We start from the raw sequence: 12744 nt of genomic DNA, 5'->3' as shown, positions 1-12744 counted from the left end.
GGACACAGCAGGTGTGCTGACTTGGAGGAGAGCGTCCCGTCCTCCTGACCGAGGCCAACATCCCACTGGGGCCCTCCATAAAGGCTGGCATGCAGGGCGACTCCCACAGACTCCTCGGCTGGACCTTGCCCTCCCCCCCTTCCTCTCTGATGGGCATGCAATCCCGGAAAAAGCAGATGGACCCCTTCAATTATTTGCCCTAAAATAGAGCACAGCCCATCGGACGAAAGAGCAAGGAATCCCAAACTGGTTTGTGTTTCGCTCAGAGTGAGGTGGGCGACTCCGGAGAAAACTTCTCCGACTGCGTTTTGCCCAGGATGGTGCTGCAGTCGGCTTCTGTGTTGGAGCATCGGGACCCTAGTGCCAGGCTGGGGATGAGACGAGCCTGCGCTCACGGGGGCCCCCACAACCCTCCCGGCTCCTCAGACCCACTGTCAGCGGTGCGGGGTGGGGGGGGGCCCTCTCTGAAGGTCTCCGCGGAGGAACCGCATCCTTCTTTCCCTTCAGACAAGGGCCCGTCCGCGTCTGTCCGGTCTGTCCCGGAGACGGGTCTGGCACTCCCACGCCACTAGCCACCTCTGTAGACCTCGGAGGGAGGGTGCTTCGTGTTCCAGCGGCTCTGGGCAGCCCCCGAAGCTGCCCTGGGCCCCTGCTGGCCTCGCCAAGAACCATGGAAGTGCTATTTTTATCCCGAGGAACAATAGTGCCGAAATGTCTTCCGACTCGACAAGACACAAAATTTAGGTGCTGGGAGAGAGACTTCAATTTCAAGCTTAAAGATTACTTTGGGTCCCGCAGGACTCAGAAGCAATTTAGAGCTGATACCCTGAACAAGAGGAAGGTTACAAGATTAAGACCAACTGCTGTTTGGATAAATGGTTGGTAATTGCCCACATCCGCAATTATACACTGGCTCGTGATTTCTTTTCCGCTACCTTTCTCCTCTCCTGCGTCCCGTCGGGATTTATCCGGAAGGCGCCCACCTTGGTCTTCTTCTGCTGGGCCTGGGTGATGTCGTACTCCACCTCGTCCATCAGGGCCCTGCACGCTGAACAAGGCACAAAGCGTCTGTCAGCTCTGGAAGGGGCAGAGGAAGGTTCTCGTCCTCTGACGCTTCTCCGCGTGCGGAGATGAACAGAGCTTTCCAAGAGACTCCTTCTCTTTGTGCACGCTTTTGTACAGTGTCTTTTTTTAAACCACATACTTTCACCTTTTCCTTTAAAATATGCTTTTTTAAAGAATAGAGAGACCCTTGCTCCTAGCCTGTCAGAGACCCCCGGGCCCCCCTGGGTCGCATTAATTACACTCAGGGAACCTCGGAGTGCATTATGGGAAAGGTTTGCCCCAACTGGGCCCTGCTCCCGATGACCCATTTTTGCGGAATATAAAATCTCAGGGAGCCTCCGAAACTTGCCTCTTACGGGCTATGTGGCTGGTTTTGTCCCTTCTTTCCAGGTTCCGCCCACCTACCCAGTTAAGAATTGTCACCGTTAACAAGTCAACGAAATGATGCCCCCAACGTTGTTTGCCCAACAGGAAACTGATTCTGGACTCGCCATCTTTGCCCCAACCATGGAGGAGGGATGTTGGGGGAACCTGGTCTTCTGCATGACCCCCCCACCCCCCGCCCCAAGCAAGGCCCCCACTGTTCAGGACCACGCTGGTGTAGAAGGAGGCACGCGCATGTTCTTGTGCAAGCATTCCGGTCCCTTTGTTAGAACCGCATGACCTTTAAATGCCCAGCGTGCGAATTCTGACGCCGGAGACCCCACGGCCTTAGCGCTGTTTCCTGATCATACGTCCGAGGAGGAAAGCTGAGGGCTCAGCCTGCCCCAATGAGAACAAAGACCCAGCAGAGTCCTGCGTGGGCAGGCTTCTCCTCGGGGACACCGCTGACGGTGTGCCGTGGCCCCGGAGAGAGACCGTCCGGAGGAGCCCGCCTTCCCCGTGGCCCGGCAGCAAGGGACCTGGGTGGGGAGCTGGTGCCGGGGTTTGGTCGGAAGGACCGATCTGTCGAGAAACACGTGATGGAGAATTCACCTCCGCTAAACCTGGGCTTTGTTTCCTTCATCCCCCTTTGCCCAGAACAAAGTGGAATTCATGTATCCTGGGTTCGGAGGGTCGTTTCCTTATTGGCTTATTACGAGACATTAGCCCGCGTGTACTGGTTTGTGAGGGTTAGCGTTGTTGCCCGCGGTGAACCTGTGTTAGATAAATTCCTAGCAAGGACTGTCTCAGTCTCCGGGCATCATCCGCCCCGAACAAAACAGCTCGTCTGTCCGAGGCCTTCGCCAGCAGGAGACGGAAGGTGCGTCAGCCTCTTGCCGCGGCGTCAGTCACCGCCTGGGCGGTCCCTGTGGCACTTTCTCCTCCCGGCACTGGTGTCCCTCCGTCCCCAGTGAAGGAACATGTAGCTACTCGCTTGGCCACAGAGAACACACCCTTCCCGTCCCTGTCCCTGACAGCTGGGCGTGGCTCTGGACCCTGTTCTGGGATCTTCTTGAAGGGAGAGGTAGCAGGTACCCGAGGCCCTGGTGCTGCCCCTCGCAGCCCACGGTGGGGACCACGACGAGCTCGGCCTCTGCTGCAGGGGACGGCCACGCCCTGTCCTCTAGGACACGACCGGACCACCACTGTCCCAGCCCACCCCACGCCCGGGCAAACTCCACTCGCCATCAGTTCCCTCATCCTAGGCCAAGGATTCCAGCGTCTGAAAAGCGTCAGACACGCACAAGGTCGGCCCCTTCCCCCACCCTCTGACAGAATCCAGACTCTCAGAATCCCCAACCTGCCCTGGAGATGCGCCTGGGATCCCAGATCCCCAAGGACTCTCTGTTCTGTGTGGCAGAACCACGTTTGACTCCAGCCTGATCTGGGCTGTTCTTGGCTCTTGGGAGTCCACAAGGCGGGAGCGGTCTGGCCCCCTGGGTGCCATCCGGTCACCTGTTAACACCTGATCCCTTCCCCCTCAGGATTCGGGGACACCAAGACAGGCCCCGTAAGGAGGGCTCGCGGAGAGGGACCCCTGGAGAGACCGCACTGATGGCGGGCCCCTGGTCATCCCCAAGCCTTGGTGGTCAGGGAGGCCCATGACTCGTGCCTCTCTCTCCTGTGGCCCCCGGCTGCCTGGAGTCCCAGACCCCCGGGGAGGGGAGGGTCCACGTCCACGGTCAAGCAGAGCGTCTCCGGGTCAAAGGGGGTCCCCACCTGCAGGGGAGTCTCTCGCTTCCAGGCTGGGCTGGGAGGGAAGGGGCCCTCCAGGTCTGCCGTCCCTGACCTCCCCACGGAGGGCCGGCTGGATGAGAAAAGATCATTTTAAATTCTGCCCCAGGTCACAGAACAAGTTAACAGAGTCACATCAGCGACCTGGGCCTCCAGATTTCCAGTCCGGTGTTAATTTAAATGTTAATCTGAAATCTTCACTTAAGTCACTGGAGTTTCGAGTTTATTAGAGCAGGCGGCGGGAGTGGGGCCTCGTGGGGGGGTTGGCGGGTCGCGTTGCCTGCCAGAGGGCGAGCCCTCCTCCCAGCTGGGCCCGCGACCTCTTCCGTCTGTCTGCCTCCTCCCTTCTCCCGCCCTTGCTCTCCTTCTCTTTCTTGGCATGAGGTCTGGAAACGGTGAGGAGGTGGTGAAGCCTGTCCCGGCAGGTTCGGGGGACCCCGTGGGGCTCAGGGGCTCGATCCGTCGGGGCGGCTCCCATCTCTCCAGCCCTGCTGTTCCCGAGCGACAGCACGCAGGTGGCCCGAGAGCCATGGGGGGTACGAGCATCACACACGGACCAGTGACTGCGGGGAACCAGGGCCGCCTTCCTCGGGCCCCTGGCTCTGCACCGGCCGCAGACGCTCCCGGCTCCACCGGCGTCTGAACACCTGCCGTCTTCCAGAACACGAGCAAAGTCCAAGGAAGGAGCAGCCCAGGCTGTCCGGGGAACTTACCGGGATGGGGTCCAGGAGGGGCATGGATGTGAGAAGGAGCCCCGACAGCACAGAGCCGCTCGCAGAGACCTCGCTGGGCACGGAGGGGGTGCCGGAGCCCAAGTAGAGCAGAGCCACCGGCAGGGACCGGCCCCCCAGCCGCCCATGCAGCCACAGACTCACCCGGGAAATGTCAGACGCAGACCCCGGGGCCCAGGCCTGGATCTTCCTGGGCCCTGGTCTGGGCGTGGCCTGGCTGTGTCCGCATCTGGGACAGGCACCCGCGTCCCGGGACGGCTACTCGAAGACCCACACTCTTCCGCCACCCCAAATACCTGCGTCCTGCTTGCTGGATCCCGCCTTCTTTAGGGGAGACGAAGCCCTGATGCCCGGAGAAGGTAACACCACCCCACACTCTGCCCATCAAGAAACGCTCGTTCCCTCCCAAGCAGAGGTCTCTCTTTTGTGCTGTGGGCACTAGACATCCCAAAGTTGCTGGGGTGTTGGACCATCCCAGGAGGGATTGGGAGAGACACAAGCTGAGAGACCCTAAGGCAAGCCACACCTGCGTTGGAACGATGACCTGGAGCTTGGCCATGGGCCTCCTTCGGGGCTGAGGGAGTGGGAGCAGCCAGGAGCCTCCGAGAGAGGGAGGGGTGTCCTCTGGGAGGGCGTGGGAAGCACCTGGGGCCTCTCTTCACTTCCTCCTACCCTGTCTTCCTCGCCGTCGCAGGTGGAACCGTGTCTCGGAGAAGGATATGTCCCCAGCTGAAGCCCCAGTATCCGTGAACGTGACTCAGCTGGAGGCGACCAGGCCAAGCTGGGCGCCTTGACCTCACATGATTGGTGTCCTTGTGAGAGGAGAGATGCAGAGACAGGTGGGGAAAGCCCCTGGGATGACAGAGGCAGGGTCTGTAAGCCAACAATCCAGACGTGGGGACAGGCGAGGAAGTCCCTCGTTTCGGAGGGAGCGTGGCCCGACCGACACTTGGATTTCAGGCCCTAGGCCACAGGAACCGCAGGTGTTCAGCCACCTGGCCACCCAGGGGAAAGCCACTGTTTGCCAGCACTGTGCCCGGTAACAGAGACAGAGCCGGGAGCGGACGGGCCTGCCAGGACTTGCCGTCCAGCTGGGGTGCTGGAACTGGGCAGGGAGGCTCATAGGATGCCCGCTGGCTCGGCTCTTGGAGCGACGCCCCGAGGACAGGTCAGGCTGGGACCCAGAGGGGCCGCTGTCCGCCACTGGGAGGAGCGAGCCGGAGAGGATGTTTGAGCGACGGAGTCTTCATTCTAAGAAGACGCCGTCTTTCTCCCATCGTCTGTAATCCACAGTATGTCCCAAGTGTGTGCTCTGCTTGCCGCAGAGCTGTGACGGTGTTTCAACGGCTGCGTGAGACACCCTCAGGCAGAGGTACCGAACGTCCCTCACTCTGCCCTCTCGCATGCTGGGTTGTCCCCAGCTGCCTTTGACACTGAACCTGGAGTGGTCCTGTCAGCTCGGCCCTTCAACACAGTATCTCCGTCCTGATTCCTTTCCCGGCCCTGAGCCAGGGTGCCAGACACCCGGGGAAGGTGACAGGAGCCACGTCCTGGCCACGGCCAGCCCTGGAGTTCCCATGCAAGAGGGGACTGCCACCAAGCTCCGGAGAGGGGCTCCCCCAGGCTCTGAGACCCTCCACTGCAGGTCGGGATGAGAGAAGACGGTCACCCACCCCATCGTGGGCTGCCGGCGCCCGAGGTCTGCGCCGGCCCGTGGAATGGCAGGGAGAGGTCGTGTAGAACTCCCCGGGGCCTGGCTCCCGGGGCTCTCCGGCGCTCACTCCTGGCACGCAGACCCCACCTGTGGCTGAGGCCAGGCCCGGTGGGAATGGAATCAGGCACTATGGCCCGGAGTGGGAGGGAGCTGCGTGAGTGCGCCTGGGGGTGGCCGGGGCGGGGGAGGACAGAGCCTCTTCAGCCTGAGAGAAGAAGCAGTGACTTTTAGGCCTCTGAGTGTGGCCTGGTCACACGGTCACAGGCTGACCTTTGTCAGAAGATGGGCAGTTCCCCCAGAAAGGGACCAGGGAGGCCTGAGAGATGAGTCAGGAGGACAGGGCCCGCGGGAGAGGGACCAGCACAGGCGGAAACAGCACAATGGAGAAGCGTGATATGAATTTGAGAAATAGTAGAACAAAAGCGCCCGTTCCTGTGGCCCATGACGAGGCTGCCTGGGCGGGCGGGGACCAGATCCGGCAGAGCCTTGCCGGCAGAGGTAAGGATGTGTGCCTTTATTCTAAGCCATAGTGGAACCACTGTGTCGTTCTGAGAAAGGTGAGACTTGATGTGATTTGTATTCTTCAAAAATCGTTCAGGCTGTCGTTAGAAGAGATGAGGGGACCAGGGTGTGTACGGGTAAGCCAGCTGATAGACTACTGCAGCCGTCTCAGCAGGAGATGACTGCAGCTGGGTACAGTTATGGTGGAGGAGATGCAGAAAGGTTGATGAATTTGAGAGCTCTTTAGGAGGCAAAATCAGTAGGTTTGGAGGGGATTGGATGTGTGGGTGGGGCAGACCCTGCTGGTTCCCTTCCAACCACCATTTCCGTTCCTTCTTCTGTATTAATAAACACCACTCATATTTGGTTCCTGGCGGTGCTTTGTGGCTGAAAACTCGTTCCTTCCTAGTTCATTCCAACCATAGTAATTCCACACGCGTCACTAGTTCTTGGTTTGGGATGCACATGTGTGGGAGGTCTGGCCAGTGAGACCCAAGGAGAAGGCTCTTCTCTCTTTGACGAAACAGAGATGTGTAGGAACCTCATCCCTGTGTCCGCACAGGAAGGAGCTGAGAATGCAGCCGTCACCCCGTGGAGCCAGCCCCTGGAGCCGAGCGTGCGGGACGATGGAAGAGCCTGGTGGCTGATGGCCTGCGCAGACCGCCCTGGGCCGCCTTCCCTCCGACTTCTTGGATGTGACACAGCCAACATCATCCTCATTGTTGAAGCCGCTTGGAGTCTGGTGAACGTTGCCGGCTTGCTTCGTAAGCCTGTCCCGTCTCCGAGGACGGTCAGAACGGCTACCACAGGTGGGGGCTGAGGCGATAGACATCCTTCCTTCACGGTTTTGGAGGCTGAAGTCCACGATCAAGGTGTCAGTAGGATGGGTTCTTCCGAGGTCTCTCTCCTGCGCTCGTCCATGTCTGTCTTCCCCTTTGTCTTCACGCGTCCTCCCTCCGTGTGTACCCACGTCTCCACAGAAAGTCCCTCTTATAAGACCGGCCATATTGGATTGTGACTTACTGATTCTAATCCGTCGGATGTTCGTTAAAACCTTAATTGTCATCAGGGTTATGGTCTCTACAGATCTCATTTTAACCCCATTATCTCTTTAAAGACCTTGTCTCCAACGGTTCCTTTCGGAGGTACGGGGGTGAGGACAGCGGCGTACGAATCTGGGGGACACCAACACGGCAATAAGGTCACAACCTTATTTCCATAAGTCAGGATGGCCACAGGTGGGCACTTGAACACTGGTAAGCTCAGCGTCTCCAAGTCATCCCGACCCTTGCTTCTCCCTCTCTGCGATGCTCTCGGCCTCCCCTGCGTGGTGGCGAGATGTGGTCTGCGGTTCCAAGCCTCCGGTCCTCAGACCGCTCTGCCTGGGGTCACAGACAAGAGTCCTCACTCGCTCACTTCCGCTGCAGGGAAAGTGTTCCCGGATGCTCCCAGCAGTCTTCCTCCCGCTCTCCCTGGCCAGAGCCATCCTAAGGCCTGACCCAACCCGGTTACTGGCACAGAAATGAAATGACTATGTTTAGCTTAAGCCGGTGGGGATGCGCATCTGTGTCCTGGGAAGCACTTGGCTATGCTGTAGCCGAACAAAATCAGGGATCTGTTGGCAAGGTCGCGCCCCGCCCGGAGACCCCAGGAAATGCCCTGCTCTGTAACGGTCTCCGTACTGGGCAGTGATTCAGGGAGGCAGGAGGTGGGGAGGGGCGCTGGAAGGAGGAGGCCCACCAGCTGGTGCAGAGACAAAGCCCGACCCGAGGCTCTCGCAAATACCACTGGCCGTTCGTCTCTCTTCTCCAGCACATCACCACGGCAACCCTTCCATGTGAGCGACTCCCCATCGAGTTTTAACCCAAATTATATTTTCCAGGCCTAAAATCAGAGTCACTGTGAGAAGGAGAACTCTTTTTAACGACTTTAGGATGCTCTGGATAGGAGGCAAAGCTGAGACATGAACGGCGCAAGAGAGAGATCAGAGACTATTTTACTCAGAACCCAACCTACAGGCATTTTCCAGCTGAAGGATTTTAAGAAAATGAAGCACCATTAGAATTTGTGATGGGTGGTGTTCGTTTTCCAGGGGATGTCCTAGTTTCGCCCTAATTCTGTTTACCTGCAGCCTCGCTCGGTCATCCTCGATGTCGGGGATGATGGCCGTTAGTCACCAAGGGAGGTGGTAATTAAGACCAGCAACGGCCGTTTGCTCCGGGAGAGAGGAGGACGAGCACAGCTGAAGGAGCAAAGCACGGGAGTCTGGTCGCCGTCAGACGCCGGAAATCCAGCCTCCAGAGCACCCACCGGAAATCACCCTCCCTGATTCAGGCCACTCTCCTTTGGTCGCTCTTAGGAATTCTTTATCGTTCCTTTCCTGAGTACCAAATGTTTCCTCTGTAAGACCTGATGATGTTAAGAAAAGTCTGGGAAATTGGTCACTTGGCTATTTTCACAAGGCCTAGAGCACAGCGGTTCAAGAAGGGCTCCCCGACCTTTGGGTCCCTGTTAAAGCCGGCACGATGTGACTAGGGGTCCCCAGGGACAGTGGGCTCTGGAGTTCTCTGCCGGGGAGCGGGAGAATTGCCTGCGAGGGACAATGGCTTCCACCTTGGGGCAGTTCACGCACCGTCACACTGACGCCCACGGGAGAGCGTCGACAGAAGGTACTGAAGTCATCATCCCCTCCGCTGATGGGGAAACTGAGTCTCAGAACGGGGAAGCGCTTTGCTTCCGGCCACACGAGGCTGCGGAGCCAAGACTCAAGAGCAGGTGCCACCCGGAATTCACCGTCATTTCCCCCAAACGCCCCCCGCGTGGAGACGCATCGATGCCGCTGGTGACGGGGGAGAGTGGCTTGCGGGGGGCCCTCCGCGGACACCAGGAGGCTTACATGGCCATGTCACCTCATGAGGGCTCTGGGAAGACCCTCTCCAGCATTCTCCCTTCTCACCGAAGAGGTCTGGTCGTGGGAAGAAGCTGAAATGCGGGATGCGGACTGAGTTCTACTACATGAACGGCGACACGACCCTGGCAGACGGCACCTCGCGGGCTGTGAGCCCCGCCCCTGGGGCCGAAGAGCGCTTCCGGCACGGGGCCCCCAGTCCTGCCAAGAGGAGCCTCGGCTACACGCCTCCCCTGAAAGACTCCCGCTTTTCCCAGCAAGAAAGCTGTTTCCCAGTGAAGTGTGAAAACACACCGGCGTCAGTGCCAGTAAGGCCGCCGCGCTCCTGCCCCGGGGGGTGCGGCTCTGGCTCCACCGTGGAAGCCCGGAACATTCTGGCAGCGAGCCCCACTGGGCAGAGCGGTCCTGGCTGTTACCACGCTGGCCCTCCCGGAGCCGGGCATCAACCGCTCTTGCAAGGCCCAGTGTGATTTCTTCGTGGACGCAGATGCCCTGTAGGGCACAGAGGGAATAGAGCCCCCGAGTCCCCGCAGTCTGAGCCCCTTTGTAGTGACTCGGGCTCTAAGGCTCCGCGCATCTCAGTGCGCCCTGGCAGGGACACACAGGCAAGGCCGGGAGCCGCCGTGTCCCGTGCCCGTGCGACCAGACCGCTCACCTTCCCGGCCAGCTCTGGCACGAGCATCGCTGAAGGGAATCCGAATCCACAGGCCCCAGCCACAGTGCGTGGCTGAGAAGCCAACTATGAGCCAACTCCCAGCATAGCCTCAAGCCTTCCTCAACCGGTACCAAGAAATCGGCCCACGTGGGAACCTCAGGGCAGAGGGAAGGAGGCAGGACGCGGGCGGCCACGGAGGGCTGGGGGCACGGACAAGCCCCCGGGCTGACTGTCTGGCTTCTCCAGCCAAGCCAGCTGCTCCCAAGACATTCCACTGAGATTGAGAACCTCACGGAACATTCCCACTATCAACATAACCGTTTTCCGAAAACAAAGCAAAACAGAAATCATGCAGGTTTCTTTTCTTTTCTTTTTAAGATCATCTATTCATGTGACAGAGAGAGGAAGCGGGCACAGTCAGGGGGAGTGGAAGAGGGAGAAGGAGAAGCAGGCGCCCCGCTGAGCAGGGAGCCCAACGTGGGGCTTGATCCCAGACCCTGGGATCCTGCCCAGAGCCGAAGGCAGATGCTCAACCAACTGAGCCACCCAGGCGCCCCACAGGGTTCTTTTTTAACCAGGACGAACAACTGTTCATGTGTCTCTACTCTTAAGATACTGTCTGTCTGCCTTTAGCGCAGATTCAAATTGGAGGAGAAAAGAACGACTTTAAAAGAAGGCATTTTGGGGCGCCTGGGTGGCTCAGTGGGTTAAAGCCTCTGCCTTCGGCTCAGGTCAGGATGTCAGGGTCCTGGGATCGAGCCCCACCTCGGGCTCTCTGCTCAGCGGGGAACCTGCTTCCTCCTCTCTCTCTCTGCCTGCTTGGGATCTCTCTCTGTGAAATAAATAAATACAATCTTAAAAAAAAAAGCAGGCATTTTGTGTCTTTTGTGTACCACACAGGCAAACCTGTGGAAAAGCAGTCTTACATTTCTCATCGAGTGCTGAGGACTCAGAGAAAAACCCACAAATCGTTGCCACCACCGCCAACATCACACTCAAAACCAGCCTCCGTCTTAATGAAGGGACGTGCCAACTAAACACAAACCAGCATCTCGTTCTCCTTAGGGAGGGTGTGAGCCAGGGCTGCAGGGGGACGGGCAGCACTGAGGAGTGGACAGCAGGGAGAACAGAGTCCTCGGTTGGTGAGGCCCTGGTTTAACCTCCAGAGAAAGGTCAGACCGAAGCATAGAGTCGTGGAAGGGACCGTGAAGGATATTTAAAGACAAGGAGGCGAGTTGTGTCTCCTGTCAGGTTACTGTCCCCCTTCTTACAGCCCTCTGCCTGTGCTGTTTGCTGTATAGGTCTGCGGGGCGTGCTAGCCCACACCTGGCCTCAGACATGTGATGTGCCAATGGACTGTGGTAGGAGAGCTAACGGTCAGTTCTGGGCCTGTGCGCCTAAGCCGTCATCTGTCTCCACTTGCCCTGGGGCACCAACACCCTTGCTGGCGAGCCACGCTTAGACCTGGCCCCTCTCGGGAGCCGCGGCAGGGGGGATGCCGCTCCCTGCTCCACGGCTCGGGGTGGTGCCGAGCCCCGCAACCTGGCCCGCGGACAGTGAGCACAAGTGTGAGCACCGTTCCGGGGCTGGGCCTGAGTTCTGGCTGGGACCCGACGAGCTCCACGCTCCCGCAGCCCCGGGGCTGCCGGGCACTCTGTGATGCATACACGGGGGCTGGGGTCATCTGTGACCGCTTCCCCCTGAGGTACATGGATTTCACCTGCCGTGTGAAAGGAGCGGAGAACCACATTTTTGAGAGGGAGGAAGCGCAAAACTCCACAAAGGAACAAATCAGCTGCCTCTGGGTTCCCTGTGCTGGGGGGGGTGGCAGGTGCCCCTTTGGGCCCAATCGCAGGTCGGCCCAATTGAAGGGACCCCCGGGGAGGCAGATCCCGCAGGCCCAGAACAAGGGGCCCTGTCCAGGCGAATAGGAAGCATAAGGAAGGGGCCAAGAAGTAGCCTGTTGCCGGGGCTTCCGGACAGGTGAGCCACGCCCCGAGATGGCTATGACCCCTGGGACACAGGCTGGTGGGGGGGGGGTGGCACTCAGGGGCCTGAGCCCTGTGAGGGCGCTGCGTCGCTCTCTGGGAATTCTTACTGATGGGTGAACGGGCCCCGCGTTCCTGTTTCTCACCGGGGCTTCGAACTGATACGGCGCATCTGTCACGGGGACCGAGCGACCCACAGCTGACCACTGGCTCAAAGCAGCGGTCGAAGCAGAAAGCCAGCCCCGGCACGAGGCCAGGCTGGGCACCTGCGCTCCGTAGAAGGGCACTTCTCTGAGGCAGAGGCCACGGCTCTGGGACGCCCGCAGCCCCGAGAGCTCGTTAGGGCCCCACAGCCCAGGACCCCGGCCAGGCCAGGCGCAGAGATGGCCCCCAGAGAGCTGAGATGGAACACTGGGGCCTCCCTGTGAGCAGGCGCTCTCACCCAGTTTTGCTCTTTTTCCTCTAAGAGTCATGTATTTGTTTGAGAGAGAGTGTGTGTGAGCAGGGGGAGGGACAGAGGGAGAGGGAGAGGGAGAGGGAGAACCTCGGGCAGACCCCCACTGAGTGCGGAGGCCCACGACCCTGAGACCATGACCTGAGCTGAAATCAAGAGTCGGAAGCTTCACTGACTGCCCCCCCAGGCGCCGCTCACCCGCGGTTCTGTCTGGGGCCCCGAGGCAGGGAGGCCTGTGGCTGCGAAGCCGTTGGGACTGAAACCGAGGGCCACACACGGTGGAGATGCCCCACGCCGGGGAGCCCGGTGGGTAAGCTGACCTCCCCGGGTGCAGACCAGACCGCGGGCAGTGCGGGAGGCTGAGCCTCGTCAAGGGCTTGTCAAGGGCGGGACAGAAGGGCCAGCATGCCGGGGGAGGGGGCGAGGGAGAGGCAGGGCCCCGGGGACAGGGAGCTCCTGTCATACCAGCCGCCCCGAGTATTTCTAATCAGAAAGGTCGGACAGAGACAGGGAGGTCCCCGGTCTCTTTGGAGAAGGCGGCCACACGGCGCGAAGCTCTGTCACCGCGCAT

At 59.7% G+C, this 12744-nt stretch overlaps 1 protein-coding gene across 1 annotated transcript in view; it reads right to left on the bottom strand.

Annotated features, from left to right (window-relative positions):
* CNPY1 (canopy FGF signaling regulator 1) overlaps window positions 1–12744 on the bottom strand; it is a 55370-nt gene that overhangs the window by 39215 nt on the left and 3411 nt on the right. The window contains exon 2 of the mRNA XM_046020069.1: window positions 936–1048. Coding sequence (XP_045876025.1) covers window positions 936–1048 — 113 coding nt within the window. The remainder of the gene's footprint in view (window positions 1–935; window positions 1049–12744) is intronic.

The sequence above is a fragment of the Meles meles genome, chromosome 10 (genome assembly GCF_922984935.1).
Source record: "Meles meles chromosome 10, mMelMel3.1 paternal haplotype, whole genome shotgun sequence".
In the NCBI taxonomy this organism is placed as follows: Eukaryota; Metazoa; Chordata; class Mammalia; order Carnivora; family Mustelidae; genus Meles; species Meles meles.
The sequence above is the reverse complement of the archived record's forward strand: the minus strand, read 5'-3'. Positions and strand labels throughout refer to the sequence as shown.